This window comes from Dasypus novemcinctus, chromosome 26 (genome assembly GCF_030445035.2).
Source record: "Dasypus novemcinctus isolate mDasNov1 chromosome 26, mDasNov1.1.hap2, whole genome shotgun sequence".
NCBI lineage: Eukaryota > Metazoa > Chordata > Mammalia > Cingulata > Dasypodidae > Dasypus > Dasypus novemcinctus.
This window is the reverse complement of record NC_080698.1, coordinates 55,652,150-55,677,226: the sequence shown is the minus strand read 5'-3', so window position 1 is coordinate 55,677,226 and position 25,077 is coordinate 55,652,150. Positions and strand designations below refer to the sequence as shown.

The window sequence follows — 25,077 nt, the reverse complement described above, 5'->3', positions numbered from 1 at the left end:
CCCCTCTGCCAGCCCTGTGTTCTCAGGCCCCAGCAAGATAACCTCTGCCTGGCTGATCTGCACTTGGCCCGGCACGCCCCGTTCTCCTCACGGCTGCTCTGTGCTACCTGCTCGCGTCCGTAAAGGGCTATGGCAGATTCAAATCCCCTCCCACCCAAAGCAGACTTGGCTTTTCCTAGTCCTTTGGTTTTTTCAGACTGATTTTCAGTGTCAACTCTAGTGAGAGCTCTATTTGCATAAGCCACCTTGGGAAGACTTGTCCCCACCGTCCACCGCTTTCCGGTCTGGCCCGCCCCTTCCCCTCTGTGCTCTCTGTACCCCACACCGGCTCGCTAGTGCTTCTGGGGGCCCCCTGGGCCTTTCCTGTGTGTGTCAGCTCCGTGCTCTCTGCCTGTTGGGATGGAGGTTCATCTCCTGGCACCTGGGGCAGGTGCGGTGGGGCCATCTGTCCTGCTCCTCTGCCCTTTCAGGGAAGCCAGGAGTAAGAAGGAAGTGCTCAGCCTCGGTTACCATGGGAACGTGGTGGATCTTTGGTGAGTGGGGTGGGGAGGGGTGGGAGTCGGCCGACTCGGGGAAGGTCCCGGTGCTGGCCAGGCGCTCCCAGGCCCCGAGGCTTCTGCCCCACTTTGGCTGGCCCCGGGTCCCCGCCGGGCTCACGGCATCTTCTCCCCTGGCCCCGCAGCCTTCTCGTCCATTCTCTTTCTGGGGACAGGGCGGGGGGGCTGGATTAGGCTCAGTCCCCAGCTATTGAGTGCTGTGGTGCCCCTCCTAGCTGGGCCCTATGGGGGGGCCCAGGCTCCCCGGGTTCTGCCCCGGGGCCACGGATGCCCCTTCGCTAACCGCCCCGGGCCTCTCCCAGGGAGCGCCTGGTCCACGAGCTGGACACGACGGGGGAGCTTTTGGTGGACCTGGGGTCTGACCAGACGTCCTGCCACAACCCCTTCAACGGCGGCTACTACCCCGTGCAGCTCAGCCTCTCGGAGGCCCAGAGCCTTATGGCCTCCAACCCTGCTGCCTTCAAGGGCCTGGTTCAGGAGAGGTGGGCGAGCCGCCGGGCAGCTCTGTGTGTCTGTGTGTGTGTGTGAGCTTTGGGTTGGGGCAGCCCACTCTTGTCCTGCTCTGCCCTGAGCCACCAGCTGTGTGTCCTGCCAGCCCCTTACCCTCTCTGAGCTCCTCTGCTGCGAACGTATATACCCCGTGGGAATGCTGGGGAGACAAAATGCAGTGATATTTGTGAGTCACCCAGAGTGACTTCTGACACATGCCCGTGCCCAGTAAATGGTGGCAGGGGGAGCCATCAGCCAGCGGAAGCTTCTGGAAGAGGGGCCCTGATATGTCAGCACTCACAGCCCGGCACACGCGGGCTCGTCTCTTGTCATCGATTTTCCTCCAGGGTCTGTGTGATCAGTAAATGCTCATTCAGGGGCCTTGCAGGGTACAGAGGGGGGAAAGGGGTCCAGGAGGGGAAGGAGGTCCTGGGCAGGCATGGAGGCAGCTGTGAGCTGAGAAGGGCAGAGCGGCGGGGGGAGAGGGCTCCCGATGGTGGGCGGCGGATCTCGGGGAAGGCGGGGTGGGAGGCTGGGGTGGCGCGGGGGGCGGGGCGGCGCTGGGGGCCTCTGCGCTTGCCTGGCCGAGCTGACCGTTCCTTCTGGCCACAGCCTGCGGAGGCACGTCTCAGCCATCAACAGGCTGGCGGAGGAGAAGTTCTTCTTCTGGGACTACGGCAACGCCTTCCTCCTGGAGGCCCAGAGAGCTGGTGAGGAGGGAGGGCGGGGCTGCGCCTGCGCTTCCAGGGGCCCGCCCAGGCCCCCGGGCTGAGGGCCGCAGCCTGGCCCCGGCAGCCTCCCCCTCCGCCCTGCATGCTCGAAAGGTGCAGCCAGAGGGTGGCCCGGCCAGGGCCCAGGGAAGCTGGGGGCAAGGAGCCTGGGCCTCCGGGAAGCTGGTCCTGGCAGAAGGCTTGGCCTCTCTTGCCTCAGTGTCCCCATTTGCTTTTGATTTTATTTTTTTGTCTTTATTTTTTTGATATTACATTAAAAAAATATGAGGTCCCCATATACCCCCCACCCCCCTCACCCTACTCCTCCCCCCCAACAGCAACAATCTCCTCCATTATCATGAGACATTTATTGCATTTGGTGAATACATCTCTGAGCATCACTGCACCTCATGGTCAATGGTGCACATCATAGCCCACACTCTCCCATGTTCCATCCAGTGGGCCATAGGAGGACCTACAATGTCCAGTAATTGCCCCTGCAGCACCACCCAGGACAACTCCAAGTCCCGAAAATGCCCGCACATCTCATCTCTTCCTCCCACTCCCTACCCCCAGCAGCCACCACAGCCACTTTCTCCACACCAATGCCACATTTTCTTCGATTACTAATCACAATAGTTCATGAATAGAATATCAGTAAGTCCACTCTAATCCATATCACTTCCCCATTTGCTTTAAGAGCTCAAGTGATTGGGCTCCCATCTACCACATAGGAGGTCCAGGGTTTGATTCCTGGGGCCTCCTGGTGAAGACAAGCTGGCCCGAGTGGAGAGCTGGCACAAGATGACACAACAAAAAGAGACACGAAGGAGAGACAATAAGAGACGCAGCAGACCAGGGAGCTGAGGTGGTGCAAGAGACTGAGCACCTCTCTCCCACTCCGGAAGGTCCCAGGATCGGTTCCCAGAGCTGCCTAAAGAGAAGACAAGCAGACACAGAAGAACACACAGCGAATAGCCATAGAGAGCAGACAGCGAGCACAAGCCGTGGAGTGGGGGGTGGGGGTGGGGTGGAGGAGGGAGAATAGATTAAAAACCAAAAACCAAAAACCAAAACCACCAGGTACGAGTTCAGGCCACATGCTCCAGGGTGTGGAAAAACACAACAGAACAAACCGAGAAGACCTGCAGCTTTATGTTCCTGTGATGGAACCTGATCAAGCTGGGATGACAGGCTCTTCTTTCTGCCAAACAGACCATTCGTTCAGAGCTGTAATCCAAAAGGCACAGAAGATCCGGTTGAAATTTTCCTCCCAGCCCTGCCCCCTGCACCTGGCTGACACTCTCAGGGTTTCTGGTTGTCCCTAGGAGAGGAGCCAGCCGATGCCTGGATATGTCCCCCCGAGCCCGTCTCTTCCGTCCTGTACAGGTTTCTGGCCCTGCCTTTTCCAATTCTTTTGCTTGACAGAAGAGGGGGCCCCTCTTCCCTGCCGGGCCTGGAAGCGCTTTTGGAGCTTTGGGCCCCCTCGTGGCCGTCGGGCCTGCTTCTGGGCAGCGCTTCCAGACGTGGCGCTGACGCCTGCACCTGCTCTCACTTGCGGGAGGGTCGGAGGCCCCCCCAGGTGACTCTGCTCTGTTCGCAGGAGCCGACGTGGAGAAAAAAGGGGCCAATAAGACAGAATTTCGCTACCCCTCATACGTCCAGCACATTATGGGGTAAGTGGGGGGTGGCCGCTAGTTGGAGGGCCCGGTGGGTCTGGGTCCTGGACCTTCAGCCTAGAAAAGCCTCGTCCTCTGACCATCACCAAGGTCGTGTCCTAAGGGCTGGTCTGTCTGCTGTAAAATGCATGTGACGGGAAGCTGAAAAATGCAAGACCTGCTGGAGGGTCACAATAGGAGAACAAGATAGCTGCAGGGACCCGCGGCCAAGCTCACTGCTCTGCAAATCCACTGTCCTCTGCGCTGCCTCTGGGGACAGCCCATCCCCTGGGCCATGGGCTGTGGGTGACAGGGGGAATGGGTGCTGGCTCTTTCCATAGGTGCCAAGCCCCCTCTCGCCCCGACGCCCCGGCCCCACACCTGAAATATGGGCCAGGGTGTGTGGGGCAGGTGGGGTGGGGGCTGGAGGGGGCAGCGCCCAGGCACAGGAGTGGGCGGTGCCTGGGGCGGGCAGTGTGGCACCAAGTGTGGAGGCTTTAGATGCCAAGCCAAGCGGCTGGGCTTCTCCTGTGGCCTCGGGGAGCCGCTGGGGCAGTGGCATCGGGGTGGCAGGTGCTCTGGAATGTCCGCTGGGCTTGGCGCACGTGAGGAGGGGAGCAGCACGGCACGGCAGAGAGAAGCCGCACCTCGTGCTCTTCGGCTCACTGTGTGTGGGAGGCGTAGTCAGGTGCCAGCGGGGTCCCCAGTCCTGGGCCCCGGGGGGCGGCTGGGGACTCTCCAAGGAGCCTGCAGAGGGCAGCCCAGGGGAAGGCACACCGAAAGCCGAATCTTCCCAATGCTAGCTTCTCCGTGATTTGGTCTTGCAGGACTGATTTTCATGCGGTCTTTATAACAGCGATCTAAGGGAATTTCTGTGTCCCAGCTCCATGCAGCCACTGCTAGGGACCACAGCTATGCCCCTCAGAGGGGGGCGGAGGGTCAGGGGGGGACCGAGGAGCAGGGAGGGGGACGGAGGGGCAGGGAGGGGGACAGAGAGGTTGGAGTGGGTACGGGCAGAGGGCAAATATATGAAGCAGTTTTGCGTGCAAGTGTGTAAGAGCATCACGGAAGCAGGAAGAAGCCTTAGCCTTGGGCCTTCCAGGGGCCCCATCCAGGTGGGTGCTGCCTGCCCCCCTGGGGTGCGTCAGGCAGAACGCAGGCCTCAGGCCTCTCCCCTTGGGGGCGGGGAGGGCCAGACCGGGAGCAGGTGGAGCTAGGCCTGTTGGGGTCTTGCTTGGTGGTTCAGGGCTCAGGAGGGAGAAGCAATGCTGGGGGCTGGGCCTGGGTCCCGAAGGAGGATGGAGAGGGGTAGAGCACCTCACTCGCAGGACCGATGGGTGCCTCCTCCAGACTGAAGACCTCAGAAGCTTCCTGTCCAGTTCAGGGCCTTCGGGGCTTCCTGCTGGGTGCTGAGCCCCACCCCATCGCTCAGGCCCCCTGGCCGTGCCCCCGAGCAAGCGCCCCGCCGTGCCCCCCAGCAAGCACCCTGCCGAGCACCCTCCCGGTTCCGGGGCAGCTGCTGGCCTCCCGTTTGAGCACGACGGCCCAAGCGCTGCTGCAGTCCGCCTGGGAACCCCAATGCGATGAGGCGTCTTGTGCCCGCAGGGACATATTCTCCCAGGGATTCGGGCCTTTCCGCTGGGTGTGCACTTCGGGGGATCCCCGGGACCTGGCTGTCACGGACCAGCTGGCCACGTCGGTGCTGGAGGAGGCCATCGCCGCTGGAGGTGATGCTGCGGGAGGGGCGGCCCCCGCCTTAGTCTCCCAGCTGCTCTGACAAATAGCACACCGTGGGGTGATGACCTTGGGAAGTCCTTGGCCCACCGCCTGCAGGCTGGAAATCCAACATCGAGGTCTTGGTAGAGCCCTCTTTCCCCTGACGGCAGCAGCACCCGGCCATCCTCCGTCACCTGGCCATCTCTCTTTGTGTCTCCTCCTCTGGTTTCTGCTGATTCTGGCTTTTTCAGGCTGTGTCTGGATTTCCTCTGCCATAAGACCTCCAGTCATATGGACGAGGCCCATCCTGTTCAATTTGCTCTCATCTAAGTAGGATCTTTGAAGAGCCTCTTCACAAATGAGTCCATGCCTTAACTAATAATATCTTCAAAAGTCCCATGTACAAATGAGTATGCAGCTGCAGGCACACAGATGAAGACTTGAACTTGTCCCCGTATCCCCCAAGCCTCTGTGCAAAGGGTCCCGGAAACGTCCTACCCAGGAGCTTGTGGCATATTCTGCCTGGGATCCCAGGATGCTTGTGTGGTGAACACTCAGTAGGCTCTGCAAGGGGCTCTAAGTATCCTGCGGTGAGCCAGGAGCTCCATCCCCAAATACCTGTCTGTACCATGCAAAGCCACCCCCCACTGGCAGTCCTTCCCTCCCGCCTCCTTTTGATAATGGTGGCAAAGCTCTGGGTGAGAAAGCACAGACCTCACACTTCCAGCCAAGTCTCTCTACTCCCAGCACTGCCCTCTGGTTCTTCCAGTCAGGACCCTTTGGTTGCAAGTGACAGAAAGTCACTCAAAGTGCCTGGAGGAGATTAGGGCTTGTGAGCTTGAATACTTGAGCGGTTCCTGAGTTGGGGCCTGCTGGGTTGGCATCTCTGGGCAGTCCTGGACACAGCATGAGCTCTTCTGCTGGCCACAGTCCCTGGCTGGCCCAGCTTCTCTCACGCATGTCCTCAGCTTGTCACCTCGAGCTTCTGCCTGCCAATACCACTTCTGTTTCGTCTTAATGACTTTTGTGAGAAGGCTTGCTAACTGCAGTAGGTCTCCCTGGTCTTCCTTCCACATCCACCCCATGCCTCTCGCTTGTGTTTGTGTCTGTGTTTCCCAAGTTTAGCTTTGATTCCAGTGATACAAAGTATTGGCTCTGACTCTCTTACTTGGGTCATTGTGATCTCCCCACATCCTTATGTCCCTGCCTCTTGTTTTTTAACCACAGTCTGTTCTTGTTTGGTGGATGTGATATTGGTGTTTATTACTTAGAGAAGACAGTTCTTTTGTGAAACCTCTCATCGATCCAAGCGTTTTCCCTGCTATTTCTCTAAAGATTTTCTGCAGGGTGGGAATGACCTTCTCTTTTATGTCTGGTTGGGTTGTCAAGTGTTTACTGCTTATTTCAGCACCCCCGGAGGACATTTAAACTCTGCTGCCAGCATCCAATTTAGGTGGGCAGGGCCTAGTGGTCCTGGGTATGGGGACCAGGGACTGGAGAACCAGGCTAAGGGAAGGAGAGGTAACCCATGTGGGAGGACCCAGTATGGGGTAGGGCAAGGCAAGTGGGCCAAGGAAAAGGGGAGCCTTTTGTGATGGTTTGGTAGGGCTGGGACCCCCCAGTCTTAGGATGATTCCTCTCACAAACCCCATTCCTGGTACCGAAGCTGTGTTAGTCATGGTTCTCTAGTGAAACAGAACTGATAGGACTGATCTGTAAATACTAAGAGATTTTATAAAATTGTCTCACCTGACTGTGGGGATGCAGAAGCCCAGATTCCACAGGGCAGGCTGCAAGCTGGGATCTCCAAGGAAGGCTTTCGATGGATTCCCCAGGAAAAGCTGGCTGAGCTAGAGACAGAAATTCTCTCTTCTGACTGATAAAATAATCGCTTCTCCTTTTAATGCCTTCAAATGTTTGGATGAGACATCTCTCATTGCTGAAGGCAATCTCCTCAGCTGATTGTAGATGTAATCAGCCCCAGTTGCAATGAACTTACTGATGATTTAAGTCCACAAAATGTCCTCACAGTAATAAATAGGCCAGCACTTGCTTGACCAAACAACTGGGCACCATCACCGGGCCAAGTTGACTCATGAACCTAATCGTTACACCTTCTCTTGGTAAACCTTGTCCCCTGGTGGGCAGGACAGCTTTACACTCTTTAGCAGGTGGGCAAACCCTGCCCAGCCTATCACGTGCATGCTGGTGAGCTCTAGAAAAACCAAACCACCCGATGTTTTGCATTTGCTGGTTCCTGTTTTGTAAATCCTCCACCCCAGCAGATTTTCAGCTCTCGCTGTACCACCACTGAACACGGAGCTGGGAAGAGATGGACGTAACGTCATCACAAAGTATTTCTACGCTACTGTTTTGGTTTCCTAAAGGTTGCCAATGCAATATACCAGAAGTGGGTTAGCTTTGTAAAGGGAATTCATTAGGGTAAAAGTTGACAGTTCCAAGGCTGTGAAAATGTCCAAATCAAGGCATCACCGGGGATGCTGTCTCACGAAAGGTCGACTGCTGGCAGGTCCTGGACTCCTGCCCCGTGGCCAGGCACAGTGGTACCCAATCTCTGCCTTCTCCTCTAGGCTCACGTTCTCCCCGAGCTCAGCTGTGGCCATCAGGCGCATGACTGTCTCTCCAGCTTCCGGCTGCTCTGCAGTGCAGCCTCTGGCCTTCTCTCCAGCTTCCGGCTGCTCTGCTGACTGCAGCCACTGGCCTCAGTCTCTCGAGGTTTCTCTGTCTTTTTCAGCTGCAGGTGATCCTGGAGTCCTCACTCCATGGCAGGGTAAAGGGCAGCTCTCTTTCTCTGTGTGTCCATTTATATAAGGCTCCAGTAAAGGATTAAAACCCACCCTGATCCCCTATTCTAATCAAAGGCCCTTAACTGAAATAATCTAATGAAAATATCCTTTAAATCTAACCAAAAGGTCCAGCATAAAATAGGTTTACACACACAGGAATGGGTTAGCTTAAGAACATCATTTTCTGGGGTTCCTAAAAGACGCAAAGCAGCACACCTAGATGCAATAAAGAGCGTCAAGACCAGCTGTGATGGTAACACGCAGTAAAATAATTAGGAAGTGGTGAGTTCTGAGTACGCATTGTCTTCGTTTTTAATATAATTTATTTAATCATGAGTTTATTTAATGAGATGTTTAATGATTTCTGTATTTAACGAATGGCTCCTAAAATTCCTGAAAATTTAACTGCCTGCTCTCAGAGCTAGAATGTGCCGGTTCCTGTGAAGAACAGCTACCGTCTTTTGCTCAGGCGCTTTGTGCTTGGACCCAGGGCCTTCTGTTTGCCACCGGGACCTCAGGGCACTTGTGCCTGCTCTTACTCTTCCTAGGACTCCGTTCCCTCTGAACTCCACGCAGCTGCCGCTTTCTTACCATTTAGAGCCTGCTCTAGTTTTACCCCCCGAGAGCCTTCTCAGGTCCTGAATGTCATCCGACTGTCTCATCACACTTCTTTTTCTGTAGCACATAGCAGCCCTCCCCCCGGGCCTAGAGGGTGTCTGGCCTACCACCGGCACTTGATAAATATTTGTTGAAGGAACGAGTGTGTCAGGCATGGGCCACACGCAGTAACACATAACCTAATTACTGACGTCAGGTGAGCATCTCCAGGCACGTAAATAAATGGATAGGTCCCAGCAGCCCGCCTCATTCCTGCTCCCCCCCGTCATCCCTGGAGGGCCTGGAAATCCGAATGTGTGATTGCAAAGCACAGGCCGGGGCCCAAACCCAGTCCAAGGGAAGCCGCCCCGTCTGTTTAGCCTGCTAGGCTGCCGAGATGGAATAGACCAGAAATGGTTTGGCTTTACAGTAGGGACATATTAACTTACAAGCTTACAGTTCTGAGGACGTGAAAATGTCCGAATCAAGGCTTTCTCCCCAAAGTCCAGCTGCCCGTGATCCTGGCTCCTCTGCCACGGGGCAGGGCGCACGGTGGCGTCTGCTGGGCTCTCCCTTCTCCAGGTGTCCTTGCTTTCGGCTTCCTGCTCCCACGGTTTCCTCTCCTTCTCTCTGCATTCATCCTGCTTATAAAGGACGCCAGTAGGAGGATTAAGACTCACCCTGGGCCACGCCACACCCACGATGGGCCAGCCTTAAGAACATGGTTTTCTGGTCCGTACAGTCTCAAGCTACCGTCCTTCAGCCCAGTGTGGGAATGGCCGTGGCGCCTCCATCCTGGAGCAGCCTGGCACTTTGTGCACCTGTGTGGCTCTGGGTCGTTTTGTGGGTCCATTGTGGGGTGGGATGGGGAGCTTCTAGGGTCCCCTCTCATGCCTGCCTCTGCCCAGATGTCGTTCCTTTCCTTTCTGAACCTTTGACTTGCCCACTGCAGAACAGCTGTGCCTCCACCCCAAACAGCTGCCCAGCTCCTTCTGGTTTTGCCTTCAATTCCTCAGGGCGCACCCCAGAAGCAGAAGCCCTGGCAGGCTGGGGCATCACCAAGCTTCTAGTGCCCCGGCTGCCCCAAGGGGGTCTCCCGGAAACGGTCTGCCTGCCTGCTCTAAGGCCCTGTGGGATGAGGCTCAGCACCCCAACAACCCCCCCCCCAGCTCAGAGCCCCCATCCGAGCCCCCTCCTCTTGCAGAGGCGAAGTTAGGGAAGATGGTGGGAGCAGCCCACTGCGGTGCAGGAGGTAGGGGTTCCCTGGCTCCGTGTGGGTTCAGAACAGAAGCAGATGCCAAGCAGCCTTGAGGAAGGGCAGGGAGAGGAGGCAGGGGTAGGGACCCCAGCTCCTGTGACACCCCCTTCCCTTTTGCCTGCAGTGAACGACTCCGTGAAGCTGCAGTATTTGGACAACATCCACTGGATCCGAGAGGCCGCCAAGCACCAGCTGGTGAGGGGTGCAGGGCCTGATGGGAGGCGGGGGTGGCCCCGGGGGCTTAGAGGGAGGTGGCAGAGGCCTCAGGGGGACCTCTGCAGTGAGCGCAAATGTGAGGATCTCGGAGTTGAGCCGGAGAAACACTCGACCGCTAGGTGGCAGTAACACCAAGCTAATTAGTGAGGCAGTGGCTTCGCCATTGGCACAACTTGAATCAGAGTCGGAAAGCAGGGCCAGGGGAAACCACCGAAACACGGGGGGTGGAGGAGGCGGCGGTGGAGAGCGCTTACGTGTCTAGGCGGCGTCTCAGAGCAGACGGGTCACGCTCTGGACTGGAGAGCTTCAAGGGGCCCACGTGGCTTGGAGACTGCAGGGTTTTTAAAGGGTGTCGTTTCTCAGGGTATGCCAAGCAGGTGAGCTTTCAGTAGCTAAAACTGCTTGTTTGGGCTATTTTTTCAAACAACAGTGTGTGTAAGAATCTGAGTGCGGTGCTGACGGGTTTGGGCTGCTGTGAAGACGTAAACAGCACATGGCCCCAGTGCACAGAGCCACCTTGGCCTCATGTATAGGACAATCGCCAGGAGCGGGGGTCACTGCCGAGCTTGCCAGTGGCCCGGGGTTGTAGACTCAAGCCCTGAGCCCTGAGGATGTGGCTTCTGGACCCCGTGGGACTGGTTACGGGGCCGCCCCAAGTCGCCAAACTAGGAGCAGCAGCCGCGGCCGACTGTGTTTGGACGATGGCCAAAGAAGCCATCACAGGGGACCTGGGACGCTGGGGCAGGGGCCAGGGTCAGTTGGGTCACTCTTCCTCCAGCTAGTCAACAAACGTGGGAGGCAGGCCCGTGCGGGGATTCTGAGGCCTGGCTGCCCCAGGGCTGTGCCGGCTGCTGTGACACCTTGGGCCAGTGGCTTGACCCCTCTGAGCCTGCGTGGAGAGGATGAAGCAGCCCTGGCACCACGGGCTGTTCCGTGGGTTTAAGCACGTGCCGTGCTGGGAATGTCTTCAGTGGCCCTCACTGTAGACCCAGGGCACGGTGCCAGGTGCCCTGTGCAGGCCCAGAGTCCCGCCCTCATTTCTGTAAGCACTAAGTGTGATGAAGAAAACCATCAGCTGATACCAGGTGGGCACGGCTTCCTATAGAATGGGCAGGAAAGGTCTCTTGGAGGAGTGGACGCTTGATTAAGGCCAAAGGGAGAGGCAGAAGGAAACTTCTGGCGGGAATGGACTTGGAGTACTGAGGGGAGCAATGAGGAAGTGGGCGTTGCATCGCCAGCCTCCGTGGCTGGTGTCCCCAGGCAGGACCACGGGGGCGGGTCCGTGGCCTGCACCTGGGGCCAGGAGGGGCCTGCCCACAGCTGCCCGGGAGCTTTGGGGCTTCTGCGGGGGGATGGCTCTGCCTCCCCTCGAGGAGGGGCACCAGCATTCTAGCCATGGACCCTGTGCCAATGAGTGTCTGTGGCCACATGGAATTTGGGGTGCCTGAGTCCAACGGCCGTTAGGCTGGGGCTGGAGGCTCCGGGAGAAACGTGCAGAGGGGAGTGGAGGAGAGGGCCAGGGGCGAGCGTGGGCTGAGGAGGGGGAGGCCCAGCCCTGAGGAGGGGCCCTGAGGGAGAGGGGTGAGGAGGGCCGCTGCGCTGCTACGGGGCAAGCAGCTAGCGCAAGAGTAGCTTTCTGAGGTAAAATTATTCAGAGATTGCGGCTTCATACACAATTTGATGCTCTTTCTCTTATGAAACGATACTGTTTGCAGAAGGTGGTCCTTTAAAACATTTTTTAAAATTTGGTTTATTTTTGGTTTTTATTGTGTTAAAATATATGGAACATAATTGATGATTTAACTGTCTTTAGTATACATTTCAGTGACAATAAGTACGTTGTACCCACCACTGCTATGTCCAGACATGCCCATCATCCCCCGCAGAAGCTCCATGTGCCTTGGGCAATGACTCCCACCGCCATGCTCCCAGCCCCTGGACTATTCTTTCCGTCTCTATTGATTTGTCCATTCTAGATATTTCCTAGAAGTGGGATCATGCCGCATTTGTCCTGTGCCTGGAGCCTTTCGCTTAGCCTAATGTCTTCAAGGTTCCTCCAGGATGTCATATGGACCAGAACTACTTTCCTTTTCCCCACCGAATAATACTGCATTCTGTGCGTGTTGTGTTTCGTTTGTCCACCATCTGTGAAGGACACCCGGGTGGCTTCCACCTTTTGGCTGGCGTGCACGATGCTGCTATGCACACTGGTATCTGTGTATTTGCTCGCGTCCCTGCTTTCAATTCCTTGGGGCATATACCCAGAAGGGGGATTGCCAGATTCTGCGGTTAATTCCATATTTAACTTTTTGAGGTTCCACTGGACTCTTTTCATGTATTCTCAAGACAAAGTTGGCCATCCTGTATCAGTTCCTTCCTCAATTTTTTTCCCCTCAGGATGCAGGAAATATGAAAATCTCATCCACACCTATTGTTTTTTTTGCCAAAGGGCTGCTGATGCAAAGTACCAGAAATGGGGTGGCCTTTGTAAGGGGGATTTATTTAGGGTCGAAGCTTACAGTTCTAAGACCGTGAAAAGTCCAACTCAAGGCACCACCAGACACTTTTTCACCAAAGTCAGCTGCCATGTGCTGAAACGAGATGGCCGCCAAATCCTGCTGAGGTCTGAGCTCAGCTGAGGGCAGCCAGGCACAGGGTTGTCTCTCTCCAGGGCTCCTGTATCGCTCTCGGCTGTTCTGCTTTCTTCCCGGATCCAGCTCTAAGCTCTCAGGTGCAGCAGGGCTCCTCTCCTCTGAGCTGCTCCAGGGGCCCAGCCCGTAGGGCCTTCACTATTACGCAATCCTCCAGGCCTCCCACCTGGCCTAAGGCTTGTCTCTCAGGGCTTCTCTTCGCAGCTCAACTGTGGGCATCAAAAAACGGCAGTGCTCTCTTTTCCTGTGTGTCTCAGTTTTTAATCAGATCCAGCAAGAAAGCAAAGACTCCACCTGAGCGGCGCCTCATGGAGATAGTCCAGGCGAAGAAGGCCTCATGCCCACAGGAGTGGACCAGCCCACACACATGCTCTTTCTCTTTTTGGGGAGTCATAAAATAATTCCAAACTGCTGCACCGATTTACACTCTAGTCTCTCTGAGAAGGAGTTGAGGCAGCTGGCCTGGGTGAAGTCAGGCTGTGCAACTGGAGGGCACGTGGAGGAAGCAAGCAGACCAATGTCTTGGCCAACAGGCTCGTGGTCTCTGGAGAAAGCAGGGCTTCTCCTCCTCGGCACTACGCCTTTTGGGGCCGGGGTGTTCTTTGTGGGAAGCCGTTGTGGGATGCTACCAGCACCACTGGCCTTGACTCACGAGCTGCTAGCAGCACCCCAAAAATGTCTCCAGAGGTGTCCCCTGGTGGGAACTGTGGTGCCCAGCAATGCCTTGTTTTCTTCTGCAGAAACTCTTGTTTCCTGGGAAAACCAGCTGTTCAACCAGGTGCTCGACCCTGGTCGAGAGCAGAGGTGCCGACAGCAGGCACGAGGTTCAGTCCCATCACTAGTGCCCGTGAGCCAGTGTCCCCAGCCATGAAGTGGAGCTTGTGTGATAATAGTTATCTTCCTCCTAAAACTCGTCAATAAGAGACTGTGTGCAAAGCACTGGAGCTGGGCCGTCAAAACCAGCATTGCGTACTGTTAATATTTTTATGGAAAATAAAGCGGGGGGTGTTTTAGCTTGCTAGGCTGCCAAAATGAAACAGACCTGAAAGTGGGTGGCTTTTCCAATGAGGATTTCTTAGCTGACAGGCTTAGAGTTCTGAGGCTGAGAAAATGCCAAACCAAGGCATCATCAGGCGATGCTCTCTCCCCAAGACCAGCTGCCGGCGCTCCTGGGGTCCTCCGCCACGTGGCAAGGCAGCACGGCAGATGGCGTCTGCTCGGCTCTCTCTTCTCTTCCTGGTCTCCTTGCTCTCAGCCTCTGGCTTCCCTGGCTCTCTCTTTCTCTCTCTGAGTCACATTGTCTTATAAAGGACACGAGGAAGAGGATTAAGACCCACCCCGGGCCACACCTAAACTGGAGTTACCTCATCAAAAACCCTACTCACAGTAGGTTACACCCACAGGAGTGGACGAGCTTTAAGAGCGTGGTTTTTCTGGGGTCCACAGAGCTTTAGACCATCTTGGGGGATGCTCATGACACAACATCCCTGTAGTGTGGGTGAACTCGGGGTCTCTGGGGCCCTTCCAGGATTGACCCTTTAGGTGATGGATCATGCAGGGAGTCTTGGTGCAGCTGGTCGTTAGGGCCTGTCTCAAGCCCACCAATTCTGGAGCTCCAGAGCACTTCCGGGGTCCCCCGGGGCCTCCCTGAAAGGGACCGTCTGGTTGCTGGTGGGTTTTCCTCAGCCCAGGTGCCATCCGCACTGCCCCGGGTATCTGCCTCTTGTGGCTGAGCACCTGTTGCCCTTCTCTCTGCAGGTGGTGGGCTCCCAGGCAAGGATCCTGTACTCGGACCAGAGGGGCCGCGTGGCCATTGCCATGGCCATTAACCAAGCCATCGCCCGTGGGAAGATCAAGGTGATGTTTGTGGGTGGCTTCAGGCACTGCCTGGCTCCAGCCAGACCCCACAGGGGCCTCGAGGACAGGGAGTTTCCTGCCCGCATCCCCAGCCTTCCCAGGAAGCACCACGCCCAGGCTTCTGCAGACTGGCGCCTGGGGTGCTGGGTTAGCACCTGCCCAACTTGTGCCTGTCTACTGTCCTCTGTGGACTGGACCTGCAGAGGGGTTGAGCTGTCCTGGGACCCAAGCTCTGCTGGTGGAGGCGAGGGGTTTGGGCGACCTGTGAGGGAGGTGGGAAGGAGAGAGCAAAGGAGCTGGTCTGCACGGATGACTGGGGGCCATCCCTGAGAGCTGGGGTTCACTGGGTGATGAGGCCTGCCCTTGCTGGGTGGCCTTGGGCAAGGCAGGCACCCTCTCTGAGCACTTTCATTCCCTTCTTCTATGAAAGGAGAAAGAACGTTAACCTCAACTCTTTCCTAAAAGGATTTCTCTCTTTAAGATTCCTGCAGACTTCCCCAGGGTTCCCCCATTTCCTGCTCAGTTGGAGTTCCTTAGCGTGGAACTGTGGGTACCCCTGCTGGGGGGTCTCCCTCCATGCTCTCTCTTCAACTCTCTTGCTGCAGAATTCTTGTTGGCATTTTTCTCATTGGAAGTGCCTGGAACATTCATGATCAGACCTGAGAAAAAGGACCAAGATGGGTGCCATGAAGGCCGTACCCATGGGTGGGCCTGGGGGTCCAGGTGATGTGGACAGCAGCCGGTTTCCCTTCTCGGGGAGCATACCCAGAAACCACTGCTGCTTAGCATGCGCTGAAGCCCACTGTGTCTGCAAAGGGCTCCAGCCGGAGCTGGCCAGGCTGTTTCCTTGGTGCACACCCCCAGCTGGAGGAACCCGTCGACGCAAAGAGGCCCGGGCGTGCTGCCCTTTGCCACGGGGCTGCCGAGCAAAGGCTTTTATAAAGGGGATTTATCTGGGGAAAAGCTTGCCGTCCCAAGGCCATGAACTGTCCGAATCAGGCATCCTCAGCGATGCTCTTTCACCGCAGTCAGCTCCTGGTGCCCCTGGGGTCCTGCCACGTGGTGGTCAGGCAACGGGCAGGGCTCGGTGCTCAGCCTCGCGTGGCCCTGCAGCTCCCGCCCCTCAGGGGGACCTTCCGTGCTCTGTGCTCCGCTGCTTCCCGACTCCAGGGCCTCTCTCAGACTCTGGGGTTTCTCTGTGTTCCTGCATGGCAACATGGCAGGATCAAAAACAGCAGAGCTCCCTTTTTCCATGTCTCTCTCTTTCTTTCTTTCTTTTTTTATTACATTCAGAAAATATGAGGTCTTCATATACCCCCCACCACCCTCACCCCACTCCTCCCCCATAGCAACAACCTCCTCCATCATCATGAGACATTTATTGCACTTGGTGAATACATCTCTGAGCACTGCTGCACCTCATGGTCTGTGGTCCACACCATAGCCCACACTCTCCCACATTCCATCCAGCGGGCCATGGGAGGACATACAATGTCCAGTAATTGTCTCTCCAGCACCACCCAGGACAACTCCAAGTCCTGAAAACGCCCCCGCATCTCATCTCTTCCTCCCACTCCCTACCCCCAGCAGCCACCATGGCCACTTTCTCCACACCCATATCTCTCTTTCTGTGTCTCTGTTTATATTAGGCCTAGCGAGAGGGTGGAGACTCAACTGAGTCACGCCTCGTTGACACAGTCCAAGCAAAAGGGATGGATTAGTTCAAAATCCCCAGGAATGGATGAGTTAAAAAACAATCTTTCTTTTGAGAGTCATGAAATAACTTTAGACTCTTACACTGTCATTCAGTGATGCTGGACCTCTAAGCCAGCCATGCAAGGAACTGGCAGGAGGCCCCTGTGCTCCCCCTAAACACTGTGCGGGGAAGCTGAGAGCACACACCAGGCAGACGCAGGGGCTGCTGCAGATGGTGGGCACCACGAAGAAAATGAAGCGAGGTGGCCAGGTGGAGAAGGATGGGTGGCCAGACAGGCTGACTTGAGCAGCTGACTGGCTCAGCAGAATGTGCCAGAACACCCATGGGAACCCGTCAAGTGCACGAATGCAGAGCTGGGGCCACAGAGGGAAGGGAGTTGGGCCGGGCAGAAGGAGCTGAGGCAGGAGGTTTTGCAGGGCTGCCTAATTCAAGAGCATGGGGGGTGGGCTCAGCCTACATGAGGAGGGGACGAGAAGCAGTTCAAAGGGACAGGGCTGGGAAGACCAACGCCCTCAGCCCAGCCAGACGGCCTCTGTGAGACCCTCGGAAGAAAAGCCCCCAGCACTCGGCTCTGGAAATGGACCTGCTCTACTAAAGCAGCTGGGCCGCTCTCCAGTGTGGACTCTGCAAACCGTGTACAGATCTGCTTTCCCGCCTTGTGCACCACGAGAAGGCACAGAGCCAGACTGGCTGGCTCGGCTTGCACGCCGGCCTCCCTGCTCCACCCTCCTAGCCTCAGTTCCTCTCTGCTCCAGTGCCTTCACCTATATATCATAACCTTACTGCAGGTCAGCCAAGTTGACCTGTCCTCAGATAGGGCTCCACTTCACCTGCAGAAGGCTGAGAATATTCCACAGTGTGGATGTGATGGAGCAAAGTGGTCTTGTTGTATTTGATGGACCTCCAATCTGCCTGACACCCTCCGGAGAACAAGGAGTGCTGTCAACACATGTATTAAAAAATGAAATAAAGTTGCAGCCCAAGATCATCTAGCTAGGTAGTCCCAGGTCACTGTCTCCCCTCCCCACTCCCCCCACCATGCCCACCCACAGCGTATCTCCATTCCTTAGTCCCCCAGTCTCTCTCCCAGGGCAACCCCTCCTCCCCATTTCCTGGATGCCGATATAAACATATATCCATTCATCCCTGTGCAGACTGGTGGTGTGCCCTTTGGCATCTTGCTGAAGGGAATCTATTTTCAAGGGCTCTGAAGGCCTTGCTGTGGCCTGGCTCCTGTCCTCTGCTGGCAGTGGTGGGTGGACACCACTGGCTCACCTCTCATGTCCTTCCACACTGCAGGCACCAGTGGTCCTGAGTCGAGACCACCACGATGTGAGTGGCACGGACAGCCCTTTTCGGGAGACCTCCAACATTTATGATGGCTCTGCTTTCTGTGCAGGTGAGGAAGGCATGAAATTTTCAAAAATACATATCAATATTGGATTGGGATTTTATTTAAAAATCAGTTCATTCATTCACTCAGTCTTGAGTTCATTCAGTCATGGTGCCATGAAAAATGCTTCAGGATTTGAGAGACTGGGCTTAGAATGACCAACCCAAGCCTGAGGGGGTTCCTGGATCACAGGAATTCCAGTTTTAAAATCGGGCCAGTGCCAGGCAAACTGGGACAATTGGTTACCCCAGACGGGGATGTGTATCTGGACTTGTCACTTGTCTCTGAGCCTCAATTTCCTTATCTGCCAAATGGAAATAATAACAGCACTGACCTCAAAGGGTTGCTGTGGAGAATAAGTGACTGAATATATGTGCAGCACTTCAAGCAATGTCCCACAGTCAGTGTTGAATGAGTGTGAGCTGCTGCAGCTGCCACCATTACCATTACAATCACCGAGGCTATGGGATTTCCATTCTGAGGTAGGTCTCTTGTTCCAGCATTTGAAGGCTCCTTACTTCATGGATGGGACCCCAAGGGAAAGAGGGGGACACTCAGGAATACCATCTGCATCCTTTTTTTCCAGGAATTGGTCTATTTCATCTAAGTTACCAATTTTATGGGAACAAAGTTGTTTGTAATATTCCTTTACTATCCTTTTATGTCTGTGGGGTCAGTTGTACTGTCCCCTTCTTTTCATTCCTGTTATTGGTTATTTGTGTATTCTCTCTTTCGCTTGGTCAGTCTAGCTAGAAGTCTGTCAATGTTATTGATCCTTTCAAAGAAGTTTTTAGTTTCATCGATATTTGTTCTATTAATTTTCTGTTTTGACATTTGTTGATCTCTGCTCTAATCTTTAGTATTTCTTTCCTTTTTCTTGCTTAGGGTTTAATTTGTCTTCTTTCTCTGGTTTCTTGAGGTGGAAGCTGAGGCTGCTGATTTCAGACCTTTCCTTTAAACAGTGATTTATCTTTTAGAACAAGTAAAATAAAAAATAATTTTCAATTTTAATGTTATTTATTCCATCTTGAATGCTCTTCATTTCTTTATGTAGATTCACATTTTAGTCTGATATAATATTCCTTCTGCCTGAGGAACTTCATTTAGCTTTTCTTACAGAGTAAGTCTGCTCATAGTGCATTTCTTCAGTTTTGTTTTGTTTTTTTTTGTTAGAAAGTCTTTATTTTACCTTCATTTTTGAGTGATATTTTTCACTGGGTATAGAATTATTTGTTGACAGTTCTTTTTCTTTTAGTATTTGCACAGTTTTTTAAAAATTTATTTTTTTTTCATTAAAAATTTATTGAAGTATATCACTCACACATAAACATACATAAACAATAAGTGTATAGTAATAGTTGTGAACTTACAAAACAAACCTACATAGCATCATGCAGAACTCTCATAACTCACCCTACCTCCAATACCTTGCATTGTTGTTAAACATTTTAAACTAATGATTAAAGAGCATTGTCAAAATATCACTACTAACCAAAGTATTTTCCCCCAACCCACCCTGTTATTATTATTATCTTTTTATCATTTATATATGAACATACCTAAACAATAAGTGTATAGTAAAAGTTGTGGAATTACAAAACTAATATGCATAACATTATACAGGGGTCCCATACATCAACCCTCCACCAACACCTTGCATTGTTGTGAGATATTTGTTACAGATTTTGAAAGAATATTGTCAAAATATTACTACTAATTATAGTCCTTATCTTATATTTGGTGTATTTTCCCCCCAAACCACCCTATTATTATTTTTATATATTTTTTTATGACAGAAGTTGTAAACTTATAAAACAATCCTGCACATGTGCAGAATTCCCAAACAACATCTATCTATCAACACATGACACTGTGGTGGAACATTTCTTACATATAAAATAATATCATCTGATTGTTACCATGTCCATAGTGTATGTTTGGCTCACATTCTCCACACTGCCCCATTATCAACACAGTACATCTTCGGTATAGATGCAAGCATATTACATTATTACTCCTAACCACAGTCCATAGGTCACTCCAGTTGTATTTTTCCTGTACTTCTCCACATTCCCACCACCCTGCAGTAGTGATGTACATTTGCTCTAGCTCACAAAGGACACTCTTGCATCTGCACCATCAATGACAATTCTTAGCCACCTCTTGGTTTACTGTGCTATTCAGTTCTTAGATTATTCTCTAGCATTCTGTCAATTGGCATTTACATACCTAGACTACCATTTACATCCACATCTCCATTTATAAACTAGCTGTTACTCACCATCCACTCTATACATTTCCACACTTTTACATTAAAGCTAATTAAAACTAAATACAGTAAATATCAGTAGTCCATCTCAGTCCTCCTCCTATCTCCTTTAAGAATCCACCACCTATCACCAGGGCTTGAAAATATTTTCCTACAATTTCTTCTAGAAGCTTTATGGCTCTTGTTTTTATATTTAGGTTTTTGATCCCTTTTGAGTTAATTTTTGGATAAGGTGTGAGATAGGGGTCCTCTTTCCTTCTTTTGGCTATGGATATCCACTTCTTTCAGCACCATTTGTTGAATGGACTGTTCTGCATGACCTGTGTGGGTTTGGCAGCTGTGTGGGTTTGACAGTCAAAAATCACTTGACCACACATGTGAGGGTCTGTTTCTGAACCATCAGTTTGGTTCCATTGGTCTGTGTGTCTGTCTTTATGCCAGTATCATGTTGTTTTTACCACTATAGTCAGGTAATATAATTTAAAGTCTGGAGATGAGAGTTTGCTTTTCCCTTTTAAGATGTTTCTGGCAATTCCAGACCCCTTACCCTTTCAAATAAATTTGATAATTGTGTTTTCAATTTTTTACAAAAATGCTGGTAGAATTTATATCAGGATTGCATTGAATCTGTTTGTCAGTTTGAGTAGAATTGACATCTTTATGATATTCAGTCTTCCAATCCATTAGCATGGAATGTTCTTCTAGTTATTTAGGCCTTTTTAAAATTTCTTTTAACATTGAGTTGCGGTTTTCTGAATATAAGTGCTTTACATCATTGGTTAGGTTTATTCCTCTTAGGGTTTTATCTGTCATATTTTATTTTCTCCACTCTTTTGACACTCTTTTTTACTTTTATTGATATAATCTTCATTTCTAGACTGTCTTCCAGGCCTTTTTCTCCTGTCTTTTCTTTTCAGGCTCTAGCACACCCTTTAACATTTCCTGAAAATCTGGTCTCTTGGTTAGAAATTCTCTCAGTTTCTGTTTATCTGTGAATATTCTAAACTCACCCTCATTTTAAAAAGACAATCTTGCCAGATATAAGATTCTTGGCTGGAAGTTATTCTCTTGTAGTGTCTTAAATATATCATACTATTGTCTTCTTACCTCCATGGTGTCAGGTGAGAAATCAGCACTTAATCTTATTGGGGATCCCTTATATGTTATGCATTGCTTTTCTCTTGCTGTTCTCAGAATTCTCTTTGTCTTTGGCATTTGACATGCTCATGCGCACATGTCTTGGAGTTGGTCCATTCAGATTTTTTCAGATGGGAGTACATTGTGCTTCTTGGACATGGATATCTATGCCCTTCAATAGGGTTGGGAAATTTTCTACCATTATTTCTTCAAATATTTTTTTCTGCCCCTTTTCCCTTCTCTTCTCCTTCTGGGACACCCATGACACGTATGTCTGCACATCTTTTGCTGTCTTTAAGTTCTTTGAAACCTTGTTGAATTTTTTCCATTTTTTCCATTTTGGACTTTTTATTTGATTTCTTTCTGCAAAAGAAATCATCTGTTCTTTTGTTTGTTCACTTTCAGAGGCCATTTCTTCAAGCTCACCAATTCTTTCTTCTGCCTCCTCAAATCTGCTATTATATGATTCCAATATTTTTAAAAATTTCATTTGTTTTGCCTTTCATTCCCATAAGATATGCTATTTTTCTGCGTATGCTTCAAATTCTTCGTGCTCATCCAATGTCTTCTTACTATTCTTAATCTCTTTAGCCATCTCATTGAATTTATTAAGGAAATTTGTTTGAACATCTATGATTAGTTTTCTCAACTCATGTATGTCATCTGGAGGCTTATCTTCTTCCTTTAACTGGGCCATAGCTTCCTGTTTCTTGGTGTGGATTATAATTTTTTATTGGTGTCTTGGCATCTGGCTTAGTAGAGTATTTATTCTTGGTACAGTTTTTCTCTTTAGTTTAGGGCTTCCTGCTCTTTCTCTCTTGCTAATTGTGCAGTAGGAGCCAAGGATATAATTGGCACTATGAGCTGTGGAGGCTCAAGCTTCCCTCATTGCCCCAGGGACCAATGAAGCTTCTCCCAACTTTCTCCTTTGCCAGGGCTAGGACAGAGTCACAGCTGTGTGGAATAATCCAAGTCATGCAGGCCTAAACTGTAGTTGCCCAGAGAGACTGATGAGGCTTTATGCCCCTTTCTCTCTTGCCTGGGGCAGGAATGGAGCTGCAGGTATGGGCAGCAATTTAGGCAGTGTGGGTCCAAGATGACCACAGTTGCCCTGGTAGACTTCTTATTTTCAGTCTGTGCCAACCAAAGGTACCTGCAGTTAGCTGGAAAGGCTGGTGAAGGGCCTGCCAGCCTCCTACCTGCCAGAGGTGGGGCTGAAGCCTAGGCCAGGGCTAAAGGCTGATCTGGGTGAAAGAAACCAGTTCCTGCTGTCACTGTGATTGATTTTTGGTCCTGCCTTCCCCTCAAGCTAGGGGTGGAGTCAAAATGGTGGATACTGGCCTCTTTCAGACTGGGACAGATTCACACACTAGCTATTCCTAGGGTTATACCTTAGCCAGCCAAATCTACTAATCAGTTGCAAAAATCAGTGGCCAACCATCTCCTCCTCCCCTATTTTTGGGAAATGGAGCTTCCAATTCCAGCCACAGAACAGCTCCTGGGGCAACTTGTACTGCCAAAGTAGGACAATCACTGGCCTCTGCAGCTTGGCTGGTAACTTCCTGGAGAGGCTGGTGCAGGTCCCCCCAGCTTCCTCCCTCCCAGAGGTGGGGCTGGGGCTTAGGCTAGACCTGCAATCTGATCTGGATAGAAAGAAGCTGGTCCCTACCAGCATGGTGATTTCCAGTCTGCCCTGCTTCCCCTTGTGCCAGATGCAGAGTTAAGATGGTGGCTGGGCCTCTTTCTGACTTGGACAGGCTCAAACTTTAGCTGTTCTCAGGATTATAGTTTAACCCACTCAATGTACTCACCAGTAGCTGAAGTTGGTGCCCAACTGTCTCTTCCTTCCCCATTTTTGGGATGTGGAGCTTTCAATTCCAGCCCTGGAACAGCTCCCTAAGTGGCTTGTGCCTCCAGTGGAGGATGGGCATCAGCCTCTGTAGTGTGGAGCGTTCTACTCATGAATTATCTCTGCAGATGGGCAGTCTCCTCCTTCCATTCCTTCAAGGATGTTGCAAGATGTTCTTCTGGTCTCCTGGAGCCCCCAAGCAGGTGCTTCATCTAGCTCCAGATAGCTCTGGGTGTTTACTAACTTCCCTGTAGCAGGAGCTGACTCTAGGAGCTCCTTACTCTGCTGTCATCTTGCTGGTGTCCACTTGCACAGTTTTTTTTAAGGTTTATTTTTCATTTATTTATTACCCCCTTTGTGGCTTTTTTGCTGTCTGCTCTCTGTGTCCATTCACTGTGTGTTCTTCTGTGTTTGCTTGTCTCCCTTTGTTGCATCATGTGGCTGTGCCAGCTCTCCGTGGGTGCAGGCCATCAGCTCTCTACAGGATGCGGGCCAGCTTGCCTTCACAAGGACGCCCTAGGACATGAACCCAGGGCCTCCCAAATGGTAGACAGGAGCCCAAGTGATTGAGCCACAGCCACTTCCCCACTTGCACAGTTTTTGATGAGAAGTCTGATGCTGTTCTTATCCATGCTCCTCTGCAGATATTGCACCTTTTTTTTCTGGCCGCCTTCACAATTTTCTCTTTTATCAGTTTGAATATGATATACCTAGGTGTGATGATTTTCATTTCTTTATTTATCCTGATTTATGTACGCTGAGCCTCTTGGATCTGTGGTTTGGAAAATTCTCGATCAGATTTTGTTCAATTATTTTTTTCTGCTCTATCCCCTCCCTAGTCTCCTTCTGGGATTACATATATGCTCTCTTGTTTGATATTGTCCTATAGCTCCTCGTTACTATGTTCTTTTTTCTTTTTCTTTTATCCCCATGGTTCTGTTTGGGTAATTTCCATTGTCCAATCTTCGAGTTCACTGATTCTTTCTTTGGCTATGTCAAGTCTACTGATGAGTCTGTTCAAGGCATTCTTCAACTCTATTGCATTGTTATTGTTTATTCATATTTCTGGACTTTCCATTCAATTTCTTTCTGCAAAAGATTCCCCATCTGATCTTGCATGTTGTCTACATATTTCATTAGAATTTAACATATAAATCGTAGTTATTTTAAATTGCCTGTGTTAAGAACTGTGTTACATAAGTGTCTGGTTCTGTTTCAATACTGAGGGAAAAATTTTTATACTTGGAGTGGAGCCTACCTTTCCTTCTGCTAGATGTGGAAGTTTATGTTCATCATAAGAGGATTTGGGCTGAGTTTGAGGCATGTTGCTGCAGTAGGTTTCCTCAGTATACCAGAGCCTTCAAATTCAACTAGTGATACCTTGTGTTTAGCATGTGGGTTGGTTTACTAGAGGTCATTTTCTCAATGTTTGTTCCTTCTGTGCCCCAGAATCTGTCTCCATATTGTCCCCAGCTGTATTCCATTCATTTTTTAATTCAATGCTTATTCACCTGGCATTCTCTGATGTTCTGATTAGTTCTTTTTTTTTAAGGATATATTTTTTATTTATTTCTCTCCCCTTCCCCCCGCCCCAGTTGTCTGCTCTCTGTGTCCATTCACTGTGTGTTCTTCTGTGACCATTTCTATCCTTACCAGCGGCACCAGGAATCTGAGTTTCTCTTTGTTGCGTCATCTTGTGTCAGTTCTCCGTGTGTGCAGCGCCATTCCTGGGCAGGCTGCACTTTCTTTCACGCTGGGCGGCTATTCTTAGGGGGCGCACTCATTGCATATGGGGCTCTCCTACGCAGGGGACACCCCTGCGTGGCATGGCACTCCTTGCATGCATCAGCACTGTGCATGGGCCAGCTCCACATGGGTCAAGGAGGCCCAGGGTTTGAACCGTGGACCTCCCATGTGGTAGACGGATGCCCTAACCACTGGGCCAAGTCCGTTTCCCCCCAATTAGTTCCTGGCAGGCACTGTATCTGGGTCTTGGGGATACAGTCTGCACATGTGCTCCAGTCCGTCCCAGGGCTAGAGCTTTTTTTACTTTTCCTTTTCCTCCAGTGCCCTAAGGTGATAGCTTTTGTCACCCTTCTCCTTGAAGATTAAGGCTTTTATTTTATGCAGGAGATAGGAGATATGAGTCTGGGCAGAGTTTACCCAGCCCAACACTAGGAGGAAAGCCTTCTCAGC

At 51.7% G+C, this 25,077-nt stretch overlaps 1 protein-coding gene across 4 annotated transcripts in view; it reads left to right on the top strand.

Annotated features, from left to right (window-relative positions):
* UROC1 (urocanate hydratase 1) overlaps nt 1-25,077 on the top strand; it is a 59,414-nt gene that overhangs the window by 21,428 nt on the left and 12,909 nt on the right. For all 4 annotated transcript variants that reach the window (XR_009183674.2, XR_009183673.2, XM_058288843.2 and 1 more), the window contains 8 exons: nt 471-533; nt 860-1,039; nt 1,659-1,756; nt 3,360-3,432; nt 5,020-5,141; nt 9,917-9,987; nt 14,418-14,516; nt 17,533-17,632. Coding sequence is in view for 2 of the 4 variants with exons in the window: in XM_058288843.2 (XP_058144826.1) it covers nt 471-533; nt 860-1,039; nt 1,659-1,756; nt 3,360-3,432; nt 5,020-5,141; nt 9,917-9,987; nt 14,418-14,516; nt 17,533-17,632 (806 nt within the window). In the remaining 2 variants the exon portion in view is untranslated. The remainder of the gene's footprint in view (nt 1-470; nt 534-859; nt 1,040-1,658; nt 1,757-3,359; nt 3,433-5,019; nt 5,142-9,916; nt 9,988-14,417; nt 14,517-17,532; nt 17,633-25,077) is intronic.